Consider the following 27,642-nt stretch of genomic DNA (forward strand, 5'->3'; position numbering starts at 1 on the left):
GAACATAAGAACGGCCATACTGGGTTGGACCAAGTGTCCATCTACCCAGCATCCTGCCTTCTGACAGTGGCCAATGCCAGGTGCCCCAGAGGGAATGAACAGAACAGGTAACCATCAAGTGATCCATCCCGTTACCCATTCCCAGCTTCTGACAAACAGAAGCTAGGGACACCATTCTTGCCCATTTTGGCTAATAACCATTGATGAACCTATCCCTCCTTGAATTTATCTAGCTCTTTCCTGAACCCTGTTAAAGACTTGGCCTTCACAACATCCTCTGGCAAGGAATTCCATGGATTGATTGAGCGTTGTGTAAAGAAATACTTCTTTTTGTTTTAAATATACTACCTATTCATTTTATTTGGTGACTCCTACATCTTATATTATAGGAACAACTAACTAAATAAATAACTTTTCTTATTCACTTTCTCCCATCATGATTATGTAGCCCTCTATCCTCCCTTAGTCTCCTCTTTTCTAAACTGAAAAGTTCCAGTCTTTTTAATTTCTCTTCACATGGCAGCCATTCCATGCCCCTAATCATTTTTGTTGCTCTTTCCTGAACTTTCTTCCAATGCCAAGATACCTTTTTTGAGATGAGGCAATCACATCTGCATTCTGTAATCAAGATGTGGGCATACCATGGATTTTTTTTTAAGAGGAAATAAGATTCTCAGTCTTATTCTCTATCCCTTTTTAAATTATTTCTAACATTGTTTCCTTTTTTGACTGTTGTGGAACATGAGAGGGTGTTTTCAGAGAACTATCCACAATGACTCCAAGATCTCTCTCTTGAGTAGTAACATCTCATTTAGTTTTCATCATTTTATATGTATAGTTGGAAATACTTTTCTAATATGCTTTATTTGGCATTTATCAACATTGAAATTCATTTGTCATTTTATTGACTAGTAACCTAGTTTTGTGACATCCTTCTGGAGCTTTTCACAGTTTGTATTATCGGCAAATTTTGTCACCTCGCTGTTTACCCCTTTCTCCATATTATTTATGACTATGTTGAATAGGATTGGTTCCAGTACAGACCCCTGCATGACACCATTAGTTACCTTTCTCCATTTTGTGAGCTGACCATTTATTCCTACCCTTAGTTTCCTTAGTTTTAACCAGTTATCAATCCATGAGAGGACCTTCCCTCTTACCCCATGACAGCTTACTTTGCTTAAGAGCCTTTGGTGAGGGACTGTGACAAGGTGTGCCAGCCCCACACTGGGGAAGCAAGGCCTAACCACACTCACCTGGATGAAGAAGTCCCACCCTCATGGGACATGCTGGGCATGCTCAGACTGTAGCCCAGGTATAAAGGCCTGGAGAGAGGCTCAGTCTGGGCCTGGCTGCTGAGTAGGACGGAGATACAGCTAGAGCCTTGGAGGCAAAGTACCAGTGGGACTGGACCTGGAGACCAGCCAGTGAGACATCAGAGATACTGCTGAGGATCGGGAAGAAGGACCCTGGAAGGAGTCTGGTAGGAAGTAGCCCAGGGGTAGGGATATTGGGTCCTGAGGAGCTCAGTGTGTTGCAGTGGGATTCCCTGCTGAGTGAGCCATGGACTGCACCACTGCTAATAGGGCCTTGGGTTGGAACCTGATGGAATAGGGAGGGCCTGGGTCCCCCTACTCTTCAATTCCCAACCCATGGGGCCTGCACCTGTTGCTATGAACTCTGGCTGCTAGGCTGCATTGTCCCAGTGGAAGGAGCATTTGTTATGGACGTTGGCTTCCAGGCCATGCTGCCCCAGCGAGACAGGCACTTGTTACGGACTTCGGCTACTAGGTCACACTGCCCTGGCAGAACGGACGTTTGTTACAGACTTTGGTGACTAGGCTCCTCTGCTGCAGTGACAGGGAGAGGTGTTTAGGTCAGCCACTGAGGGTGTGTCTACACTGCACCGTTATTTTGAAATAACAATGCAAGTGTCTACACAGCAATTCCACTACAGGCAGTCCCCGGGTTACGTACAAGATAGGGACTGTAGGTTTGTTCTTAAGTTGAATCTGTATGTAAGTCGGAACTGGCGTCCAGATTCAGCCGCTGCTGAAACTGATCAGTTTCAACAGCGGCTGAATCTGAACGCAGGTTCTGACTTACATACAGATTCAACTTAAGAACTCCAGGCTCCGCGGCTTTGCTCTGCTTTGCTCCCCGTCCCCCTGGTCTTCAGACCAGGGGGACGGGGAGCAAAGCGGCGGAACACGCGGGCAGCAGACAGCCCAGACGCGTCTGGGCTGTCCGCTGCCCACGTGTTCCGCCGCTTTGCTTCCTCTCCCTGGTCTGCTGGAGACCAGGGAGAGGGAGGGCCCCATTCGTAACTGCGGATCCGACATAAGTCGGATCCGTGTAACTCGGGGACTGCCTGTATTTCAAAATAAATTTGAAATAACAGACGGCTTATTCCGACTTCTGTAAACCTCATTCCACAAGGAATAATGCCTATTTCAAAAATGAGGACTGTGTAGATGCTCCACTGCTGCTATTTCAAAATATCCCCTCTCCAGATCCATTCTAAGTTATTCCTCCCCAGTGCCTCCTAGGGTTCTAAATCAAGATAGCACATCTACACTGCAGGGAAGCCTCAAAATTAGTTTGATGCAGGCTTCCCTAATGTAGATGTGCTATTTCAAAATAAGCTATTTTGGAAAAATTATTCTGGAATATCTTATTTTGAAATAGCTGTGCTGTGTAAATGTACCGTGAGTTACTATAGGAGCGGGGTTGGGTGATATTTATAGACCTCCCAGGGACTCAACAGCTGCCCCGCTCGGGGGGGGAGCAGTTGTAGTATCCCACGACAAGGACCTTGTGAAAGGCTTTCTGGAAATATAAGTACACTATATCCACTGGATCCCCTTTGTCCACAAGCTTCTGGACCCCTTCAAAGTATTGTAGTAGATTGGTGAGGCATGATTTCCCTTTACAGAAACCATGTTGACTTTTCCCCAACAATTATGTTCCTCTGTGTGTCTAATAATTCTGTTCTTTACTATAGTTTCAACCAATTTGCTCAGTACTTATGTTAGAATTACTGGCCTGCAATTGCCAGGATCTCCCCTAGAGCCCTTTTTAAAAATTGGCATCACATTAGCTACCCTCCAGTTATTAGGTACAGAAGATGATTTAAAAGAGAGGTTACAAGCCACTGTTAGTAATTCCACAATTTCAGATTTGAGTTCTTTCAGAATTATTGGGTGAATGCCATCTGGTCCTGGTTACTTATTACTGTTTAGTTTATCAATTTGTTCTAACACTTCCTCTAATGACACCTCAATCTGGGACAGTTCCTTAGATTTGTCATCTAAAAAGAATGGCTTAGGTTTGGGAATCTTCCTCATATCCTCAGCCATGAAAACCAATGCAAAGAATTCATTTAGTTTCTCTGTAATGACCTTATTGTCCTTGAATGCTTCTTTAGCATCTCGATCGTCCAATGGCTCCACAGTGGTTTTTTAGAAGGCTTCCTTCTTCTGATAAACTTTTTTTTTTTGGGGGGGGGGGTTTGCTATTACAACTTGATTTTTTGGCTAGGTGTTCCTCATAGTCCTTCTTGGCCTTCCTAATTATATTTTTACACTTCATTTGACAGAGTTTATGTTCCTTTCCATTTTCCACATTAGGATTTAACTTCCACTTTTTCAATTATGCCTTTTTACCTGTCACTACTTCTTTTACTTGATTCGTAAGCCACAGTGGCACATTTTTAGTTCTCCTACTGTGTTTTTTATTTTGGGGTATACATTTAAGTTGGGCCTCTATTAGAGTATTTGTAAAAAGTTTCCATGCATTTTTTTAGGGATTTTACTTTTGGCACTGTGCCTTTTAATTTCTGTTTAACTCACTTCCTCATTTTTGTGCAGTTCTCTTTTCTGAAATTAAATGCCATAGTGTTGGACTGCTGTGGTATTTTTCCCACCATAGGGATGCTAAATTTAATTATATTATGGTCACTACTTCCAAACAGCCCAGCCATATTCACCTCTTGGACCACATCCTGCACTGCACTTAGGACTAAATCAAGAATTGCCTCTCTTTTTGTATATTCCAGAACCAGCTACTCCAAGAAGCAGTCATTTAGTTTGTCAAGAAACTATATCTCTGCATTCCGTCCTGAGGTGACACACACCCAGTCAATATGGGGATAACTGAAATCCCCCATTTTTATTATTGAGTTTTTTATTTTATAGCCTCTCTAATCTCCCTTAGCATTTCAGAGTCACTATCGCTATTCTGGTCAGGTGGTCAGTAATATATCCTTGCTGCTATATCATATTATTAGAGCATGAAATTATTCATAGAGAGTCGTTGAAAAAGTTTGGTTCATTTACAATTTTTAATTCATTTGATTCTACATTTTCTTTCACATGTAGTACTACTCCCCCACCAGCATGACCTATTTTGTTCTGATATATTTTGTACTTTGGTATTACTGTGTCCCACTGATTATCCTTATTCTACCAAGTTTCTGTGATGCCTATTATATCAATATCCTTATTCAATACGAGGCACTCTGGTTCACTCAACTTAAACTTCTAGTGTTTGTATATATGCACTTTAAAAACTTGTCACTATTTAGCTGCCATTACATGATGTGACTGAATGGGACTCTTTTTCACTTGACTTTCTCATCAGATCTTACCCATATTTTCTCATCTTCCATCCTCTGCTCTTTATTAGGACATAGAGAATCTCTAATAGACCCTCCCCTAAGGGATGTCTCTGTCCAATCCGTGTGTTTCTCTGCACCTATCGGCTTTCCCCCATCCCTTTGTTCAAAAAATGCTCTATGGTCTTGTTCAAAAAATGCTCTATGTTCTTGTAATTTTAAGTTCCAGCAACCCCCAGGATGTAAGTTACACTGATGCAAGGAGCTGGGCCACTCTGTGCTATGTCAGCAGGAGAGCGTCTCTTGCCAACATCATTTTTGTGTCTCGTGCAAGGAGAGTAATTATGTCAACAGGAGAGCATTCTCCTCTCGGCATAGTGAGTCTTCATGGAACACACTGCAGCAGAGCATGGTAGTGCAGAAATGTCCTGAGACCAACTACTTACTTCATATAGGACAGAACAGACAGTAATTTCTTTCAGTCACTCACTATACTATAGGTTAGATTCAAACTAGCAAGATAGGGGTAAAAGAGCTGTTACAATCTCTCCATATTTCATAGAATCACAGAACCACAGAGCTGAAAGAGACCTCAGGAGGTCATCAAGTCCAGCCCCCTGCTCTAGGCAGGACCAATCCCATATTCCAAATATTTCTCGTTTCCTATAAAACTTCCATTGGAGAGTGTAACCTCATTCATTCTAAAGCTCACTGTCTTGCTTCTATAGGCCCCATGTTCATGTCAAGAGCCGTGTGGCATCGGTCCAGAAACAAGATATGCCCCCTGCTTCTCAAGAAGTAACTTTATAATCTTCATTCATAGAGTGAGTGAGGCAGAATGGTGGGACTGAGACATTTAAGTAAAAACACAAACCTGATTCACTCAGGTCTAGAAATGGACTGCTCAGCTTAAGTGAAAACCAGATCTGAGCTCCATTATGACTTCTCTCCCCAAGTCCCCAAAGGCTCAAAATTGCTTAGCATTTAGTAATCTGTCAGAAAGGGGATATGTGCATGTTGAGCACTTCCTGTGTATGTTCATGCCAAACAAAACAGATAGTCCTCATAGTAGTTTATATTTTCTTCCATTAAATGCTAATAGAAGCAATTGACTTGTCTAGTTTCTTGCATTCTACCAAAGTTTCACATTAAAACATCTTTTCAATGTCAGAAGCAAGCAGAAAAAATGTAATGGGTCAGATATGAGGAAGGGGCAAGAAATGCCTCGTGCACAGAGCAAGAAAAGATGCTGGTCATTGTAAAACGATCTATTCTGACAGTGACCAGGAGCCATCCACAATAAGTGCTGTCTGGTGGGAGGCTGCCCCCCCCAGTTCCCTGCTGTATCCAGCAGCCCAAAGCTCCTCCTGCACCCCTAGCACCAGCCCTTAGCCTCCTCCTACAGCTAATACATGTGAGTGTTCAGTGTCCAAATCCCCTCCTGCACCCCATTCCCTTGCCCCAGCTCCAACCCCCTCAAAGAGCCAACACCAGAAAACGCCTCCTGAAGCCAACCCCCCACCTTAGCCCTGAATCCCTCTGAGCCAGCTTTTCTTATCCCCCGTACACCTTTCTGTACCCCAGCCCTGAGCCCTCCTGCATCCGAACTCTCTCCCATAGCTTGCACCCGTCACGCCCTCCTACACTGCAACCCCCTGCCAAACTGTGAATCCCTTGGCCCCAGACCAGAGCCCACACACTCCGCCCCTGAAACTCAACCTCTTTGCCCCAGCCTGGTGAAAGTGAGCGAGGGAAAGAGAGGGATCTAGTAAGCAGGGTTGGGCATGGTAATCTTGGGTTGCCTTTAAATTCAGAAAGTGATCTTGGGGATAAAAAGGATGGAGATCACTTTTCTAGAACATCAGCTTCCCTATAACTGCCATCCTCCATACCCTGATCATTCATAGGTTACAAAACTGAATTCAATTTTACAGAAATATGACCTCAGAAGTTTGGTAATATTCTACTGATTAACTTATAGGTTAGATAGAGCACATCTAACAATAGGCTACTGCACAGACTGTTGTCCCTACTGGCCAATTCAACACAGATGTCAACAATGATCAAGTACAGAGGGTATGAAACTGAGAATCAGCTGCAGAGAATCAGCTGCAGAAGTTAATGTGTGTGTGACTTCAAACTCCTTGAACATCAATAGCACAGAAATTACCCAGCAATCCTTAAAATTATATGATAGTGTTTTAGGATACCACTTCAAAACACTACTGCATGCTGGGGTCAGCTTATGTAGAGTACTGTTACATGTGGGGGAAAAACAGAAACTAGTCTAAACTAGGGCTTTGTCTACTCTAGGGAATAGCTCCTACTTGGCCACTGCTGCCTAGCAATTCTTGCTGATCTCTTAGTGTGGACAGGAACATGTTAGGCTTTGCACTGAATGAACGTGTGATAGGTTATACTAAATACAATTAGCAAATCAGAATAGTTAGTAGTAAACTATTTGATCTTCACATTTCTTCCTGAAATAATTATACTTTTTTTTTGTAATTTACTTTGTATGTTTACTGGTCTTTAGCTACTGCTGAAGTAAAACTGCCATTCTCCTTCCTGTACGTCATGGCAATATACAATACCATCAATTTGCTCCTGATTAACATATTAACCTACCTCAGTGAGCTCCCAGGTGATGCTAATAGTCCAACATAGCCCATAGCTGCGGATCAACAAGGCCTTCATTGCCCAGCCCCAGAAATGCCCGAAAGCAAATATGTCAAAATGGCTAAGGATTCTCTCCCAGGTGATAACATGGCAATTTACAGCATATTCCTGTTAATAAAACAGCAACAACAGATCCTCATATAAGATTTACATTGGAAGCAACAGAACAGTAAAACATATTTACCTCAGCATAAACTGAAAGGTTGAAACTGAAATATTTTGGACGTTGAAATTCATATTACTGTTCCCACCAACAGCAGAAATGCTCTCTTTCTTCTCCTCCGTGCCCAAGAAATTAGATTAGGAAAAGGGCAACTAGTAAACTGAACCATGATTAGTTATACAACAAAAGGAGCAAAATTATTTGTTTTCAACTCTATCATTTATGATTTGGTTAAGCAATGCTGATTGTTATCATTGCTGGTAATTAAGGGGCAATTTCTGTCTTCAGTGTATAGCCTCAAGTATGTACACTAACTGCTGGTTTTTGTGCAAGGTGTAGATTGGGGCTCAGAATTTTCTTGGTGGGCCTCAGTCCTATACTGAATGGATTCTCTGTTCTCTCTGTCCCCTACCTGTATAATACTGCACTGATACAACTGCAATCAGGACCTCACATAAAGTGTTAGTCATTTATTATGTAAGTAATATAAGAGAAATTAAGTCTGTGCAAAAGCAGAAAAGCAACAAAGTTTCATTGCTTAATACTGTCAGGAAAAAAAATCCATATCACTCTTTAAATTTGGTCTGACAGCAAGGGTAGACCTCCTATTCTGACCTGACTCCAAGCTGCTCAGGTATGGTTCAGATACAACAATGGATAGTGTTCAAATATTTAGAATCACTTCCTTGATTAACAAAACCCAAAAGGTGAACCCAAATATTTCTAATATGTGCATCAGATCAATTTTTACAAACTTGAATCAAAATAAAAAATATTTGTTTACTAGTTAATTCAAATGTAGAGATCTGACAGCTAATAGAAAATATCTGGAACTTGCACAAGGATAAGTATACATACCATGATATCTGCTTCTCTGGTGGCATATCGAAGATTAGGATCTAGCCAATACATCACTGCTTTGACCTGCTCCAAGTTAAGGAAGAGCACAAACGCCAGAAACAGGAAATAGAGAACGCTGAGACCTGTCAGAAGTAGAATTATATTCACATGGAATGTTTATTGAGGCAATTCTGTGGGCCAGATAGTCTGGGCCAAAAGTTGGTTCCCAAGTGGTGCCCCAAAAACTGCTCTCAGTGGTTAACTGCACACAAATACCATTTTGCACAAATACAGGTTTTGTCCATGCAACAACTGCACACAAAAATTTTGCAAAAACAAATCATGTGACAATCTTTGGAAAAAAGACAACTTTTTATGCCACTACCTATCAGTTAGTCAATTAAGTAGACATGACTGAACAGAACCAAAACAATCCAAAGAGCAATTTAAACAAAACATTTAAGCAGGAGCACAAGGGAAGGTCTTAAAATAGAAACATTGGGACTTAGAGATTGGGCTTTTCCGGTCCCAATTTCATTCTCTCCTGGCCTCTCTAACATAGCCTTCTAAACCAATAAATTGCATACTACGTGACTGATTCACCTGCTCTGGAAATGCAAATTTAGCTGCAATCCTAGTTTTACTGGTTAGTTGCTTTGATGTGCTAGAGATTGTCATTAGAAGTTTAATTCTAAAAAGACAAACTAAGGAAATTCAAAACCACAAAACAACAAAAAAGAGTTAAGACTGATAATACATATCAGTGATTTAAGAATAAAAAAGACAGTGACGTTTTAATAGTTGATTTTTGGCATAATTACAATTCCAGGAAATTGTTATGGTAACACATGGGACTCAAGTTGCTCCCCAATGAGGAAAGCATGAAACATGAGTGACTGTAGCATGCGTTAAACTTCACTCACAAAAATCATAAGCCCCAGGATGCAAAACCAGGTTAGTATACTCTCCTCCTGCCTTATGTCACAAGGGAGTGCTGCTGGGTTTGAGACCAAGCCCACCCACCCTGAATCTACGTCACCGTGGCAGCCTCTGTCCAAGGGTGTTAGGCCAGACTGCCTGCTATAGGTATTGCAAACTGGTGCATAGGGTCATAGTGCCACTCAGTTCTGTCCTGGCTGCATATGCTGCAACACCCATGCACCAGGTCACAAAATTATTTGATTGAATTTGGTCTACCTACCTCTGTCACAATAGAGGGGCAGCCAGGCCAACCCCAAGTGATACAGAAACCCCATGCATAGGATGTAATGACTGGAGCAGACAGCTGGGCTCAGCCTCATGAGATAGGAGGTGGGTGAGTCTGGAACATTCTCGCTCTCTAGCCATTTCCTGGCACCCCCAGGCGAGATTGGGGTGGTGAATGCTCACTCAGAAGTTCAGTATAGTGCACTCATTGAATGAAAAGTTTACAACCACCACAGGAAAACAGGAAATTAGTTGTCCACCACAACAGATTGTGAATGTTACATTCTACATACATATATTAACCATATTACTTAACGAAAAACAGTTTTAAAGATTATGATGAGGCAGCTGTTCACTTTCAATTACGGATGTTAAATATCAGTTAATTGAATAGTAGAGTAACCTCATGAATTCTTATTGGTTAGTTGACTATTCTATGTGCTCCCAGCCCCACTCCCAAGGAGCAGTGCAAGGTGCCAGGCGGGGAGCCAGTTTAAAAAACAGCTTGCGCACTGGCTCCCTGTTGCCCTGAGCTGCTGTCTCTGATATAGAGGCAGCAGCATGGGATGGCAGTAGCCCCTGTCTAGGAGGTTCTGAGTTCCTGGATCTGGCGTGAGCCGGAGCTGAGCTGGGCTGCCTGCCCTCCCAGTGCCTAATACACTTTAAATGCAGAGCCATAGCAGGGGTAGGTCCCAGACTTGTCAAAAGCCAGGACTGAGCCGGGCTGCTGGTGCGGGGAGGGGAAATTCGTGTAGTCTATAGCGTTAACGTATATGCTTTTGCTTATCGGATAATCGGTTAATTGACTACACGATTACATTCCTACTTTCAATATGATTGCCTCACTTTTGTAATCTTGTTACTAAACAGGCAACTTTCAAAAAACATGTAACACTTTTGCTACATGTATTACAAAAAGGATTCCCTGTTCTAATTTTTGTGTTTATTCCTCAGCAAAAGATGATGTTTAGGAGTAATATATTTAATAAAACCAGAACATCTGAAAACGGCTTTTCTTGAAAGATGAAAACATTCCTCTCTAAGCCCCTATGCTTCTAGAATGATTGGGCAGTGCCTGTGAGAGATCTTAAATGCAGCCCCCTCAAAAATGATTCAGAAATCTGCAAAGATTTTAAATTTGGGCTGTTTTCAGTGTAAATTCCATAAAAACTTATTCTTAATTTTTCTGCTTCACTGGAGTTGATTGTTTTAAGCAAAATTGTAAGATACTTTGGAATACTACAGGTCATCACTCTATCTGTAGAAACAGAGCAGCATCCCTCCTTATACAGACAGGTTACAGTACAGGAACAGTGTCTAATGAGTTAATGAAAAAAAATACACAAAACATCTTATACAATGAATAAAACAATAGCAGCTTGGCCCAACATGTAAAAAAATCAAACATGCTTGCAAAGATTTCCCAAACCATTCAAGGAATACAGAAGATTCTTGTTCGAGATTTAATACTCAGAAGAATCGAAAGAACATTCTGCAAGCAGATAACAGGATGGCATGCTGCCTTTCCAGAGCCAAAACAAGAGACACAACTAATACTGAATAGAATTCTTAAGCTGACAAGCTAGGAGACACTGGTGCTAGCTCCTACTGAAACTAATGGAACTGAATTGCGGGATATTACACAGATATTAGATGACTTCAGGGAACTCAGAAACATACTAAAGAAGAATATCCAAGCAATCTTCTCTGGGTCTTCGTTGCATGAACTGCATAACCCTGGGGTACATCAATCTGACTGACATGTGGGAGATCTCATGCTGCCAATACTAAAATATCCTGGAACTTCTAAAAAGTATGGATGACAATTTTCAAAACAAAATTTGCTATGGCCAACATAAGGTTTAATAAAGAATTCCCTCATCTTTACAGATAAAGGGGAACTGACCACAAAAGTAGAAATTGACAGTAGCTTAGGTACAAGTGATCATGACTCGCCCACATTTATAATGTTCCTGAAGTATAAAGTCCAGACCAATAATATGGGTGCTTTAACAGGGCCAATTTCACAAAGCTAAAAAACAATTATGAGCCAAATTATCTGGAAGAATGTAATAAAAAAAAGGGGAATCATATAGAATTCATTTAAGAACATCATACTAGAAGCCCAAAAAACTATAAAGCCACAGCTGAGGAAAAAAGCCATATTGGTAAAAAAATGACATTTTTATAGGGAAGTGAAGGCAGCTATAAATATATAATAAATGGAAGAAGGGGAAGATGATGAGAATAAATATGGATCAGAAAATAGGAACTGCAGAATATTGATAAGAGAAGCAAAGTGGCATAAGGATAAATATATGGTCAGTATAATTAAGGAGAATGATTTTTAGATATATAAGGAATAAAAATAATCTTGACAATAATATTCATACACTACTAGATAGAAATAGTAGATTTACCAATAATGCAAAAGGCAGAAGTGTTCAATAAATATTTTTGATTTGTATTTGGAGAAAACAGAAGACATACAGTCTCATCACAATGCTAACACTCTTTCCAATCCACTAGTGATAGAAATGTAGCCGTGTTAGTCTGGGGTAGCTGAAGCAAAATGCAGGACAATGTAGCACTTTAAAGACTAACAAGATGGTTTATTAGATGATGAGCTTTCGTGGGCCAGACCCACTTCCTCAGATCAAATAGTGAAAGAAAATAGTCACAACCATATATACCAAAGGATACAATTAAAAAAATTTCATATGTGTTCATTTTTTTAATTGTATCCTTTGGTATATATGGTTGTGACTATTTTCTTCCACTATTTGATCTGAGGAAGTGGGTCTGGCCCACGAAAGCTCATCATCTAATAAACCATCTTGTTAGTCTTTAAAGTGCTACATTGTCCTGCATTTTGCTTCCCCAATCCACTAGTAACTCTGGAGGAGGTTAAACAGAAGCAAGAAAAATTAAGCATTTTAAATTGGCAGGTTCTGATAACTGAACATAACAGCCATACAGGGTCAGACCAAAGGTCCATCTAGCCCAGTATTCTGTCTTCTGACAGTGGCCAATGCCAAGTGCCTTAGAAGGAATAAACAGAACACATGAGCCATCCTGTTTCCATCTTCCACTGGCATTCCAGAATTTTAAAAGAGCTTCTGAATTGCTTGCTGGACTATTAATGCCGATTTTCAGTAAGTCTTAGCATGCTGGAGAAGTTACAAAAGACTGAAAGAAAGCTAAAGTTGTGATAATTTTTTAAAAGAGTAAACAGAATGACTCAGCCTGACATCAATCCCTTTCAGAATAAAGCAGTTGATACAGGACTCAAATAATAAAGAATTAAAGGAGGGTAATGTAATTAATGTTTATGGAAAATAGATCCTATCAAACAAACCTAGTTTTTTTATGAGATTATAAACTTGATTGATAACAGTAACAGTGCTGACATAATATGCTTCTTAAACTTATCTAACCACTTGACTTGATATCATGCAACTTTCTGATTAAGAAATAGAAAGATGTACAATTCATTCGGCACACATTACATGGATTAAAAACTTGCTAAGAGATAGGTCTCAAAGCATAAATGTGAAAAAGGAATTATCACTGAGTAGGTCTATTTTCAGCATGGTGTCACAGGGATTGGTTTTCCACCTAAAGTATTTATCGTTTTTATCCATCACCTGGAAGAAAACTTAAAATCAACACTGGCCAAAAAAAGCAGATGACACAAAAATTAGGGAAGTGGTAAATATTGGAGGATAGGTCACTCTTAAAGCTCATGGTGGCTTCTCCATCACTGACAATTTGGATATTTTTCTAAAAGAGATGCTCTAGGAATTATTTTGGGAAAATTATATAGCTTATTTTACAAGGAATCCCAGTCTAGATGATCATAATGGTCTCTTCAGGCCTTGGAATCTGCGAACTCTAGCATGACAAGGTTCCCCAGGCTCTCCATTCAAACACTGGATTTACAGGCCCATGGCAAAGAACATGGCAGGGCTGCCTAGCCACTCAGGAGGCAAGCAGGGAAGGAGACAAACATGTGATTTGGTGGAAGTTAATTGAATCCAATTCACTTTCTTGAAAAATTTCAGGTTCAATGAACCAGCATTTTCTGATTAAACTAAATAATACAAAAATTAAAAATTTAAGACTTACCAAAAACCATCCGCCATATTGCTGGATGTGGGCGAGTAAAAGGCCCTGTGGGGAGAAATGTTTGTTAGATGACAGTGAATGATTACAAAGAGTAAAACCATACCATGTTATTTCTAAAACTTGGTTCAGGGAGATTTCAGCAAAAGTTAACAAGCAAAGATCAGTTTTCCTTCACATCTTACGGTGTACTTGAAAGTTTGGGTTGGAGCCTATATTGTATTTAAATAAACAAGTTCGCTAGCAGTTTTTTCTAGGATTTGAAGGGTTTTTATTCATTACTGGGGCATGGACGAAATATGCAATTGCATTTCATTGGCATTCTCTCTGTGGTGGGAAGATGATGGCATGTATTTTGGATGTATGTCTGCTGAGATGCCAGCTGTTGCTATTTCTAACAGGATAATCGAGTATGGTAGGCAACCTGCAATCCACATGCAGGGGGTTCCACATGTATCCTGTGGAGCCCCTGTCTGACCCTGTCCCCCATGTGCCTCTCGCATGCGCACTGGGGCACTAGAGCCCCACATTTCCTATTGTCCCCTCCCCCCCAGGACTTTCAGAGCGCCATGAATCTGCTGATTCATGCTCTGGCCCTGCTCCTCCTCCCTCCCAGAGCTTGAATGCTGCAAATCAGCTGTTTGCGGTTGTTCAAACGCTGAGAGGGAGGGGCAGAAGTGAGGACAGAGTATGAATCAGCAGAAGGGAGGGAGAGGAGTAGAAGTGAGGGGCTCTAATGTCCTAGAGGTATGGGGAGAAAGAGGGCATAGTGTGAGCTACAGGTTGCCCACTACTGGATTGCATTCTTATAGTCCACTCACTAGTCTTGGCTGCCCATCACTGGGATAATCTCTTGATCTGTTTTCCATATTACCTCTGTTCTGTAGCTTTTTACAGTTGCAGGGGCATTTCATCTTGGGAATGAGAAAGTAATCAAGTACAAATTGTTGCAGGTTAGCAATGAAACCAAGAGTACTGACTCCACAAAAACATTTCCAAACAGGAAACTAAAAGTTCTAAGACATAAAAAAGGATATCAGGCATCTCTCACACAGATGTTGGATGTGTGTGGAAAAATCAGCCCTTCTGGCTACAAAATTGAAACTGATATCTTTTAAAGACAACATTAAGATCAAAGACAAATCCTGATTAAGCAAATAGCTCAAAAGGGCTTACTTGCAAGATATTTCAAGAGCCTGGATTCCTGAGGAGAGGAGTCCTCTTATTACTGCTTCTGTTTTAGATTTATTTTGCAGAAAGAGATTAGATTGATTGATTTCATTTATTAGATTAAAATGCCCAACAGGAGCAAAAACTGAAGTAGAGATAATGGCCATCTTTGTCTGGTAAAGCTGAAAACTTTCTAAATACAATCCATTCTTCTAGACTGCAGGAAGAGTCTGAAAACAGAGATCTTTAATACACAATACAGATTTCTCTTTGAATCCCATATGCGAACAGCCATGCCTATTTCACTCTGTTTTTTTTTTACTAAATCCATACTTGAATGGCAATCACATATAAATATGGGATGATTAGATTAAGCAACCTTCTTCACATACTAAAATTTGCTCTTCCCAGTAGGAAATCTGTTTGGTCTGCTGTGATAAACGTATTTATGTGGGTAAGGAGATTAGTGATTACTTTGATATTATATAGTGTGTAACTATGGGACAGGCATACTGGATTAAACATTTACCTTTTGTCAACAGTGGTTGATGCCAATTTGGAGGAAGTCATTTTGAAATTATGATTTATGTGAGTAATCCCTAAATTTGTAAAGAGCTATTTATTTTCTCCAGAAATATTTTTGGGAAAAAAAATCCACCCATAACCAATTACAGGAGATGAATATGAATTGCCTAAGAGATTAATAGAAGTTAACAATAATTTAATCTCCAACTTTCTAATCATCTTAATCTTTCTAATCATCTTAACCTAGGGGGACACCACTAGTTGCCCCTCTCCATTCTGAAAATTTACCATTTATTCCTACCCTTTGTTTCCTGTCTTTTAACCAGTTCTCAATCCAAGAAAGGACCTTCCCTCTTATCCCATGGCATGTGCACTAGGGATGTTAAAATTAATCAATTAATTGAATAGTTGATGGAATTTCCATTGATTATTCGATTAGTTGATAAGAGCACGTGTGCATTTCAAAGACTGAAATAGCACATGAAGCCTGGGGCCAGTGGGGGACTCTTAGTCTCCCGTTGGGCAGCCAGAGATTCCAAGCAGCACTTCCACTTTTGAAATGTACAGTAATTCCTCATTTAACACTATAGATGCATTTCTGAAAATGTTTGTGCTAAGCGAAAACGTGCTATGCGGGGTCAATTTTCCCATTAAAAATAATGGAAAAGGCGGGGATTGTGTTTCAGGTGGTGGTGGCAAAGTCAATTTTTTGTTGGTGCTGGGTCGTCAGCATCCACATTAGATATTTAGCAACTCAAGATAACTAAAACCACAAGTCGCTGCGGTTTGTTAAAATACAAAGAAACATGTGAGTGAGCGGAGGAGCACTGTGACCACGTGTATTCATCTGCTCATGTGAATTACCACTGTTTTCACCAACTTATACCGTAGTCCGCCACTTGATTATTTTCATGTTATTTCAGGGACTGTTGTGTTATTTGAAAAGTGTGCCCTAAAAATAAAATCGTGCTATTGCGAAAACATGTTAAGTGGGTACGTGTTAAACGAGTAATTACTGTACAAGAGTCCCCAGTGGAGCTCTTGTACATTTCAAAGGTGGAATGTCACTGCTGCGTCCCTACCCCCTCCCACAGAGCTGGAGGGAATTTGCTTTTAAGCTGTCTCCTCCCAGCACTACCTTCCCCTCCTCTGCTCCACCCCCACAGCCCCCCCCCCCCCAAGACTCAGGCAGAAGGGGCAGGGCCAGGGCACTTTCTTGCTTTCCCACCAACAGACTCTGATTAATCTGTGGGTGAGGGAGCATGTGAAATCTTTGCCCACGCCCCTCCCAGACAGAACCACTAGCTGTTTTGAACAAATGGAGGTTCCCTCTAGGCACCCGCAACACTAGTGGTGGGAGGAGACTTCGCGTCTACCCCCCCATTTCCCCAGGTCAATTAGGTCCTGGGGGTAATGGGGAGCATACAAAGTTTGCCTCCGCCCTGCAAGGGAACACAGCACTTAGTCATCTGCCAGCTGAGTAGCAGCTGGTAGTTAACTAACTGCCGAGCCCCTTGCAGGGCAGGAGGAGACTTTGCTCACTCTCCCCGCTTCCAGGCCAGTCAGGACTTGGGGGTGAGGGGAGCGCACAAAGTCTCCTCTCACCCTGCCCCCATCCTGGAAGGAGGGCAACTGCCAGGGTTGACTAAAAGCACCATGGGCTCCCCTGTCCCTAGGCCGGATCTGGCCCACAGAGGCCCTTTTGCCCATCCCTGCATTAGAGGAAGGTTTGGAACAAACTGATAAACTAAACAGTAATAAGTCACTAAAACCAGCTGGTATTCATCTAAGAGTTCTGAAGGAACACAAACGTGAAATTGCAGAACTACTAACTGTAGTTTGTAACCCAACATTTAAATCAGCTTCTGTACCAAATGACTAGAGGATTGCTAATTTGATGCCAATTTTTAAAAAGGGTTCCAGAGGTGATCTTAGCAATTACAGGCCAGCACGTCTGACATCAGTACTGGGCAAACAAAATTGTCAGACACATAGATTAACATAATTTGTTGGGGAAGAGTCAGTATGGTTTTAGTAAAGGGAAATCATGCCATACCAATTTACTAGAATTCTTTGAGGAGGGTAAACAAGCATGTGGAGTAGGGGGATCCAGTGAATACAGTGTACTTAGATTTCCAGAAAACCCTTGAGAAGGTCCCTCACCAAAGGTTCTTAAGCAAAGTAAGCGGTCACAGAATAATATGAAAGGTCCTCCACCATGTCAATAACTGGTTAAAAGATAGAAAACAGACTAAATGGTCAGTTTTCAGAACGGAAAGAGCTAACTAGTGGTGTCCCCCAGGGGTTGGTACTGGGACTAGTCCTATTCTACATATTCATAAATGATCTGGAAAAAGGGGGTAAACAGTGAGGTGGCAAAACTTGTAGATCATACAAAACTACTCAGGATACTTAAGTCCCAAGAAGACTATGAAGAGCTACAAAGGGATTTCACAAAACTGGGTAACACAATGGTAGATGAAACTCAATGCTGATAAAAACAAAGTAATGCATATTAGAAAAATACTTCCAACTATCCATATAAAATGACAGGATCTAAATTAGCTGTTCCCACTCAAGAAAGAGATCTTAGAATCATTATGGATAGATCTCTGAAAACATCCACTCAATGTGCAGTGATAGTTCAAAAGGCAAACGGACTGTTGGAAATCATCAAGAAACGGATAGATAAGACAGAAAGTATAAATGCCTCTGTATAAATATATAGTACACCCACATCTTGAATACGGTGTGAAGATGTGCTCATCCCATTTCCAATTCCAATATATCTTTTTTGAAGAGATTCAGGAAAGGGCAACAAAAATTATTAGGAGTATGGAACAGCTTTCCTAACAGGAGAAAGAAATAAAACTGGGATTTTTTAGCTGGACAAGAGATGACTAAGGGAGGAATATGACAGAGGTCTAAAATATCATTCCTGCTGTGGATAAAATAATTTCGGAAGTGTTATTCACTCCTTTTCATAACACAAGATCTAGAGGTCACCAAATGAAATTAATAGGCAGCAAGTTTAAAACAAAAAAAATTTTTTTTCATACAACAAACCTGTGGAAATCTATATCAGAGGATGTTGTGAAGGCCAACGCTATAATAGGGGTCAAAAAAGGAGGATAGGTTCATCAATGGCCATTATGCAGGATGGGCAAGGTTGGCGTCCCTAGCCTCTGTTTGTCAAAGGAATGGGACAGAGGATATGAATCTCTTAAGATTACCGATTCTGTTAATTTCCTCTGAGGCATCTGGCATTAGCCACTGTCAGTAGACAAAATACAGTAGACTTCCGATAATCCGGAACCTATGGGACCTAGGTGGTGCCAGATTATCAGATATGCCGGACTATCAGGAGGTACTATAAGATGGTTATATATATACTGTATACATTATATACTGTATATAAAGTGTTCTTAACCCTTTTTATTGTACATACTGTATACAGTATACTGTAATGTTTTAGTTTTTTTAAACCTTTTTTTCCTCCTTTTGCTCAGTTCAGCTGCTGCCGCTGTTACCTTGTGACTCATTTTTTGCCGAAGCTCACTCACTAGGCTCTTGCCATTTTGATGCCGGACTATCAGGAGTGCCGGACTATTGGATGCCGGACTATTGGAGTTTTACTGTACTGGGCTAAATGGATCTTTGGTCCAATCCAGTATGACTGTTCTTAGCATTGAACTGAAATACAACAAAATGCATATCACAACTCATTTATGCAGTAGCTTAATTTAATGTAATGTAAAGAGAGTGAATAAAACCTGTCTAAATTTAAAAGCAAGTGATCCTTTCCATCTCAGAAAGTACATAGCAACAAGTGAAAAGAAATATGCATGTGAAATAAAGGTAAATCATCAATATACCTACCATTTGGAAATGCTAGAACACTAACGATTAGAAAGAAGAAAACCACAGAGAGAATACCCTTCCAAATATTATCTTCTGGTATAGAATCATTTCTGAAAAGACAGACATTATCAAGTTAATAACACGACTTTTTGAGGACTATCACAATAGACACTCTGGATGCCAAGTTAATGAAATACATCTGGAAATACGCACTGAAAACCAATTGTGGTTCATAACTACTAAGAGATGCTAACTTAGTAATTGCACTGAATGGGGTTCACTTGACACTCCTGCACAGCCATTTATACAAGAATGAAGCTAAACCTAAAATCAGTATACACATGCCAGGAGCACAGCTTCCAATCACTATCGGAGGGAAACAGCAACATTAAACTATTTTTTTCCTGGAGAAATATTGTTCTATTGTAGCCAGAGGGGACAGACCCATCCATTGTGACTATATTGATAGATCTCAAGGGGAGATCAGACCAACCCCCAGTTCCTCCCCATGCCACATAAAGCTCATGGCTGCTATCAGCTCTGAAAGCTCCCAGCAGAACAGGAAAGATCAGATGCACCAGTACCTCTAGCAATCTCCTCCAGGCTGCTGAAAGCTCTTGCAGCTGCTGCCTTCAGAGTCTAGCTCTAGCTCTGAAGGCAGCACAGATGTGAGGGTGGCATTCTCACAACTCTCTTACATCAGCTTTGTGACCAAGCACTACCTAATTTTGGGTCAGGAACCACAGGGTTACAATATAGTGAAATTTCATAGGTAAACTTCTGAAAGTGTGAAACTGACCAATTAAAAACCCTCTAGCTGTGAAATTAATCAAAATGGGTGATGAATTTGGTAGGGTCCTACAAATGAGTGAAGCTTGCATGAGCAGGAGCTGGTACAATACAAGATTTTATCTGACCCACTTTATCTCTCAAAGAGGCCTCAAGATAGTGACCTTTCTCTAATCTTCCCCCATACAGATTAATTTGTGTCAGTTTTCTAGATGTAGTGCCACCCAAGCTTGTCTTAGAGTCCTTCCAAGACTAGCTAAGGAACAGGAATTCTGCCCTAGCATTGCGCTCCCCATGCACCTCCAGGAGTTCCACCTTGCCTAGAGCTGCTGCCCTGCCTTCCACAGCCAACCCACAGATTCACAATGGATAAGCATGTAGAGAGGATATTCCTCTACTACAACTCAAATAGCTGTGTATAGTCATTACTTTCACTGGTAGAATGATTTCCATAAAAATGAAAGCTACTGACTGATTTACTAATCAAGTAACATTGCTGTACAATTCAATACAACTTGGCCACATACGTTAAAGAAGGGTGGACCAAGTCACTTAAGTTTGGCTTAATGTTGCAGCAAATATTTATCTTAGTACACAAGCGACTAAAAAAAAAAAAAAAAAAAAAAAAAGAGTTACTGCTTCTTCTGAGCTAGGAGATAGACTATGATATTTGCTCAGAAACCCGAGAGGAAGATGCAGGCATAGGGAATAATGACTGTCAGGTGACAGGTACCATTACAAACCATAATCAAGAAAACAGACTTTTGAGGGAATTCTGTGCCAAAAAAATAATTCTGCAAACAATATGTCAAAATTCTGTAAAAGTTGTCAAATGTGGAGTAGGGATGTACAATCCCATTTAATTGGTTAACCAGTTAAATATGCTGTTTAACTGATTAACCAATTAAAGATAGGAGGTGGGCTGGAATGCATCCCCCCAACAAAATTTCCCCCCTTTGCCTCACTGCCACGGCTGCAGCACTTAGAGAGAACTGTTAAAAACAGCTGGTGGTTCCCTCTAGGCACCATGTAACTCTAGCAGGGGGCAAGAGAGTCCTGCACCTCAATCTCCCTTGCCCCCAGATCTTACTCCCAGTTGCGATGATTGACCGGGGGCGGGAGAATGTGCATGAAGTCTCTTGCCCCCCAGATATGTGCAGCCCTCAGCAGCACATGGAGGGAAACACTGCTGCAGGAGTAAGACAGCCTCAGAGACCCCGTTGGGCTGCTAGCCAGGAGCCACCTAAGGTAAGTGACTCCTGGTCAGAGGCTGCCTCCAGCACCCAAGCCCCTCCCACTTTCTAACTCTCTGCCCTAGGTCACCACTCAAATCTTCTGCACATACATCCTGCCCCATGTCACAATTCCCTCCCAGAACCTGCACCCCCTCCTCCAGGTCAAAATTCACTCCTGAACCCCTACTTCCTCCCAGACCCTGCCCCAGGTCACAACCTCCTACTTCACCTAACTCCCTCTCAGACCCCACACCCTGTCCTGTACCTCAATTTCTTACCCCAAACTTCCTTTTGTACCCAACCTCCATCAAAAACCCTGCACCCCCTCTATAGAGAAGTACAGCCCTTGACAACTTTCCAAAATCTTGAAGTGACTCCCCATCAAAAAATTATTGCCCACCCCTGTCCTAAAGCCTACCCCCTTCATCCCAGCAGTGAGGCTACACCCAAATCAGACACAATTAAAGGCCTCAGAAACACTCTGTGGTCCTAGTCCTCCGTGCAAGGCACACCAAGCGTGGGCAAGGAGACTCAAAGCAGTATGCTCTAAAGTGTGGAGGAGCTTAGTGTGGGGGAGAGGATTCTGTATGGGGCATTTAGGGTGTGAGGGGATCTGGATATGGGGCCAATGGTTCTCTGCAGCGGGTACACGTGAATGTGGCTGGGATTCAGTGGGGGTAGGATGTCCGGATGTGGGTGGCTCAGCTGGGGGAGTGGGGGTGTCCAGGTGCTAAGGGGGTGGGGCTTGGTGGGTGAGGGTCTGGATGCAACTGGTTGAGGCTCCATGGGGTAGGGATCGGGGGGGTTGTTGGGATGGATTAGGGAGATTGGGGATTCTAGAATGGGGGGATAGTCTGGGTGCAGGGTTGGGGGTTTGTGTGGAGGGGAAGCCACCTCAGCAGGGCAGTCTGGGTATGGGGGGGTCTGGATGTATGGGGTTTGGAATATTGGGGAGCTGATCTATTTATAGTGACCACATCACTATACATGAGAGGTTGAAACGACTGGGACTTTTCAGTTTAGGGGGGATATAATAGAGGTATATAAAAACATGAGAAATAATCATAGGCAAATAAAGAAAAGTTATTTATTAGTTCCCATAATAGAAGAACTAGAGGACACCAAATGAAGTTAATAGGTAGCAGGTTTAAAACTAATAAAACAAAGTTCTTCTTCACACAGTGTGTAGTCAACCTGTGGAACTCCTTGCCAGAGGAGCCTGTGAAGGCTAGAACTATAACAGAGTTTAAAGAGAAGCTAGATAATTTCATGGAGGTTAGGTCCATAAAAGGCTATTAGCCAGGGGACAGAAATGGTGTCCCTGGCCTCTGTTTGTCAGAGGCTGGAGAAGGATGGCAAGAGACAAATCGCTTGATCATTGTCTTCAGTCCACCCTCTCTGGGGCACCTGGTGCTGGCCACTGTCGGCAGACAGGCTACTGGGCTAGATGGACCTTTGGTCTGACCAGTACAGCCGTTCTTATGTTCACATCCTCTTCGGCTAAGAAGAGATGGGACCAGAAAGCAGAAGGGGGAGTGGGGCTTCCTGCAGCCAGAGGAGGTTTCTGGGGTGGGTCTGACCCGGCCCCTGCTGCTCTTTGTAAGGGAAGAACAAGTCCAGTCTTCCCCCACTGCACTCCAGGTGGGACTAGCAGCTGTGCCTGGCATAAGGTAGGAGACACCAGCAAGGTGTCCCAGCCCTGCGCTTCACACCTATGATTTACCTCTATGCCAGTGGCTCCAGGGGCCAGAAACACCGTGCCCACACTACTAGGGTATGTCTACACTCCCCGCTAGTTCGAACTAGCGGGGTAATGTATGCATACCGCACTTGCTAATGAAGCCCGGGATTTGAATTTCCCGGGCTTCATTAGCATAAGCGGGGAGCCGCCATTTTTAAATCCCCGCTGCTTCGAACCCCGTGTAGCGCGGCTACACGGGGCTCGAACTAGGTAGTTCGGACTAGGGTCCTATTCCGAACTACCGGTACTCCTCGTGAAACGAGGTGTACCGGTAGTTCGGAATAGGCACCCTAGTCCGAACTACCTAGTTCGAGCCCCGTGTAGCCGCGCTACACGGGGTTCGAAGCAGCGGGGATTTAAAAATGGCGGCTCCCCGCTTATGCTAATGAAGCCCGGGAAATTCAAATCCCGCTTCATTAGCAAGTGCGGTATGCATACATTACCCCGCTCGAACTAGCGGGGTAGTGTAGACATACCCCTAGGGAGGACTGTGTGACTTCTTATGCAACTGCCCTTTGCTTCTCCATCAGAAAGTATTTTTTCTGTAGGGAAGCAAAGAAATTAGTGAGGGATATAAATTCTGCACACATAGGCAACCCATGGAACTCTTTACCAGAGGCTGTTGTGAAGGCCAAGACTATAACAAGGTTCAAAAAAGAGCTAGGTAAGTTAATGAAAAATAGACATCTATGTCTATTAGCTAGGAAGTGATGGGATGATGGGAACTGCACTCTCACTTTCTGAGAACTTAATGCCTACGTACTGGAAATGAAATTCCTATGTTTACACACACATTCTTGTCAAGACTGCAAACTAGCCAAAAAGAGAAGAAATAGAAATGTAAATTCCACCATATTTCTTGGCCCAGTGCAAAACACTTCTAAACTGTTTGAAAACAAACCAATGCAAGTTACTGAATTACAATGAGGAAAGTTGAGGTTATTGTTTATTTTGAATTTGAAAAAAAAAAAAAAAAAAGCAGCTGTAACCTTATACAAAACCAAAACAGAAACCCAGAGGTAGGATGCCATGGAAATATTGGTTTAACCAGCACTGTTCCAGTGTTTTGAGGGGGAAACTTGAAAGACAGTGGGAGAACCCAATCCTATGTTCTTCTATTTGTGTTTTAATAAGACACGATGGCTGTGTCTAGACTGGCCAGTTTTTCCAGAAAATCAGCCGCTTTTCCGGAAAAACTTGCCAGCTGTCTACACTGGCCGCTTGAATTTTCGCAAAAGCACTGACGATCTCATGTAAGATTGTCAGTGCTTTTGCGGAAATACTATGCTGCTCCCATTCGGGCAAAAGTCTTTTTCCAAAAAACTTTTGCACAAAAGGGCCAGTGTAGACAGCAGAGATTTGTTTTCCGCAAAAAAGCCCCGATTGCGAAAATGGCGATCGGGGCTTTTTTGCAGAAAAGCGTGTCTAGATTGGCTATGGACGCTTTTCCGCAAAAAGTGCTTTTGCGGAAAAGCGTCCTGCCAATCTAGACGTGCTTTTCTGAAAATGCTTTTAACGGAAAACTTTTCCGTTAAAAGCATTTCCGGAAAATCATGCCAGTGTAGACATAGCCTATGAGCTACTGCCTGTCACCTCCATTAAGTACTGCTGTGTATGTTTCACAAAGGAATGCCTCCAGCAGCAGCCCCTCAGTTGCCATTTGCCTCCTTTCTGGTTACCTCTCAGCTACATGAAAGTCATATCTTCCTCTGCAGAGGAGGAGAGGGAAACCATGGGTCAATAAGAATCCCAGCAATAACAATAGATTTGGAGCTAGAAGGCCAGAGACTTGCCTATCCAATAGGAAAAACAAGGCAGCTGCAGTAGTTTCCTTGAATATCTAGTGTCAGATACATTAGAAAAGCCTAAAATAGGCAAATAAATACATTCAAATTTACTTTGTTGGCTTTCCACATTGAAGCAGTCCCTCGAGTTCCACCCCCTGGCTGCCAGCTTCAGGATCGTGACCTCAGTCTCCTGATAGCCTAATGAAGAATCACTTGTACTAATAACAACACTATTAAATGCATCAGCCAACAAGCCTGAATTCTGGATTACCTGCCTGCATTGCACATATGAATTTATCATGGATTGGTAGTAAGTGACTGCAGAATGAAAGCAGCAGTGAATCATTTATGTTTAGGTCTAAGAAATCTGGGACTCTCTGAAGGTATAGCCTGAGGGGGCAGATGAGCGACTGGATGGCCCAAGAATGGGAAATGAGAACATGGCAGTAGAGGCTCAGGCCTTGCCTATACTTACCTGAAAGGTCGAATTAAGAGTCGCAACTCCAACTACCTTAATTTGATCTTCAGCACTGTCTCTACAGGGAGCAAACGTTCCCGTCCATTTCCCTTACCCCTCACAAATTGAGTACCGCCAGCATCAACGGGGGTGCTCTCAGCATTTGATTTAGTGGGTCTTTTCTTGATCCGCTAAATCGAACTCTGGAAGATCGACTGCCACAGCATCGATCTTCCTGATGGTGAAGACGTGATCTCAGATACAATGAGGAAGAGAACAGGAAAGACAGACAATGGGGAATGTAAATGGAAACACATGAGGAAATAATCTTTTCTTCTTTACATTTATTCAAACAGCCAGCCACATGCTTTGGGTATTGTCCCAGCAATGTAAGTAGAGGTGGCAGGTTGGTGTCAGTCAGACCAAGGAAGCTTCTGTGGCAGCTGATAGAGACAAAAGGGTGATGCTTACTGGGTAATTGGTTAATCAGTTACCTGTTCACATCCCTGAGAGTGAAGCTTTTGGGGTTGTTGTGTTTTTGTTGTTGTTTTTTTTTGTTTGTTTGTTTTTTTACAGGATACAAATCATTTCTAGTATCCAGCACTCTGTTATCTTGCTGCTAGAGATATACTACTTTCTAAAACATGTTGCAATTTTAATTAACCTTGTTGAATGAGGTCTAAACAAAACCTTAGTTGATACTACTACTAGAGCAAGTTTTGATGTCACAACTATGGTTTGATAAGATCTGTTACAGTTCACTCATTAATCCTGAAGAAATTAGAGCTGTTAAACTGTTAACTGGTAAGCATGAGGCTTGCCAATATGCTTACTGGTTAACTAACCCTTGATAGTGAACTCCAGCAGCTGTGCTAGGCCAGAGCAACTCCAACCACAGAGGGACTAGCAGGCTAGGCAGCGGGACCCTTGGCAGGACTCCACGGTGACAGCTGCAGTGAGGTTGGGTGGCAGGCCCTAAATTAAAATGGTTAACTGAAGAAATTTACCAATGAATATGTTAACAAAACAAACAGCCTTCCTCCCTCACTGTACATTACCTTCTCCATCAAGAAATATGAGAGAGAAATGTGCAACTGCCTTTTGCCATGATAAAAGGGGACTGATGTCACTATCACAAGAGATGCTTTCTCTTTAACTACAGTTTCAGTACTTAAAATAATCTGAACATGAAAAGTTGACACAAAATATATATTTGATAATGAAGATATCAGATATATAGCCAATCCCAGAGCAAACAAAATGACTGTACTTCAGAATTACACTGTTTATAAAAAACAACAGGCAAAGAGAATGAATGCCAGTTTGAAAAAAGCCCTAGCATGATGTTCTAGGATGCATCCTCCTGCTGCAGTCAGCTGCTTTCCAAAGGCAAAAAAATACTTCTTCTTCATGGATATTTTTAGGAGTCCAGGACAGAAGTAATACTTGGCAGAGATGCTTTGACAGCATCCAGAGAGAGGGACAAACTCCATTAGAGGTGCAGAACCCCTCTGTGGCCATGTTCAAAATAACAGCTCAATATTTAAAAAGAGAAAACCTAGTACATGGCGGGGATCAACCAAACCCCGTGTGGCTGTGCCCTAGCTGGGCTGTGCCTGCACAAATCATTGAGTTATCGGCCTGTCACCTAGCCTGGCAATCTTAATGCCTAGCCAAGCAACCTTCCCTGGCTTTTTCCTACCCCCACTTCTCACCCTCCCCCCCAGTTCATTCTGGCCCTTCTCTACCATTCATTCTGGCCCGTCCCTCCCCCCACCCCCTTGCCATCTCTCCCCAATTCATTCTGCCCTTCCCCCTCCTCAGCCCCTCATCCCCCCCACAAAATTAATTTTGGTCCCCTTCATCCTCCCTTCCAAAGTGATTCTGGCCCTTCCCCCCACCCACCCCATTCTAGCCCCCGCGCACCGGGTGAAGGCGAAGGCCATGAGGCTGAGGGTGCTGAAGCTCAGCAGGGTGATGGTGTGGGGCCGGTAGAAGAACTCCAGGGTGATGTCCTCCACCTGCTGCTCGTTGATCATGCGGAAATGCAGCCGGTAGTTCACATCGTCCTTGCTCAGCGTCCGGCTCCCCACGCAGGACGCCATGTCCCCGCGCTGCGCGGCGCTGTCACCCCGGCCGCCTGCTCCCGCACCGCCCCAGCGCCCCTCTGCCCGCCTGGGCGCGCGGGGCTACAGGCGCTAGGAGGCCCCGCCGAGGCGGAAGGGGGAAGATTGGGCCGGGGAATCACTGCGCGGGGGTGGGGAGAACGGCAGGACCGCAGGGCTCAGAGAGAAGAGTGTCGATCCTCCCCCCCCCCTCTCCCAGCAGATGGTCTCGCCCAGGCCGGAAGCGCCTCTGCGGGACGTGAGGGAAGGGGCGGGCAGACGCGCACAGGCCCGCTGGGAGGAGGGAAGTAGCCGCGGCCTGGCCTGAGGTGAGGCTGCGACCC

At 42.6% G+C, this 27,642-nt stretch overlaps 2 protein-coding genes across 3 annotated transcripts in view; one reads left to right on the forward strand and one right to left on the reverse strand.

Annotated features, from left to right (window-relative positions):
• Window positions 1–27,451, reverse strand: part of PTDSS1 (phosphatidylserine synthase 1) — a 58,746-nt gene extending 31,295 nt beyond the window's left edge. Inside the window, exons 1-5 of the mRNA XM_006123930.3 lie at window positions 27,120–27,451; window positions 19,203–19,294; window positions 13,632–13,676; window positions 8,316–8,440; window positions 7,244–7,402 (exon numbers count right to left, since the gene is read on the reverse strand). Of these exons, the coding sequence (XP_006123992.2) occupies window positions 7,244–7,402; window positions 8,316–8,440; window positions 13,632–13,676; window positions 19,203–19,294; window positions 27,120–27,298 (600 nt within the window). The 5' untranslated portion in view covers window positions 27,299–27,451. The remainder of the gene's footprint in view (window positions 1–7,243; window positions 7,403–8,315; window positions 8,441–13,631; window positions 13,677–19,202; window positions 19,295–27,119) is intronic.
• A 48-nt stretch (window positions 27,452–27,499) lies between these two features.
• Window positions 27,500–27,642, forward strand: part of MTERF3 (mitochondrial transcription termination factor 3) — a 35,371-nt gene continuing 35,228 nt past the window's right edge. The window contains exon 1 of one of the 2 annotated variants that reach the window (XM_075920341.2): window positions 27,500–27,627. The gene's annotated coding sequence lies outside the window, so the exon portion shown is untranslated. The remainder of the gene's footprint in view (window positions 27,628–27,642) is intronic. The other variant, XM_075920342.2, reaches the window with a different exon arrangement.

This window comes from Pelodiscus sinensis, chromosome 2 (assembly GCF_052426305.1).
Source record: "Pelodiscus sinensis isolate ZL-2025 chromosome 2, ASM5242630v1, whole genome shotgun sequence".
In the NCBI taxonomy this organism is placed as follows: Eukaryota; Metazoa; Chordata; order Testudines; family Trionychidae; genus Pelodiscus; species Pelodiscus sinensis.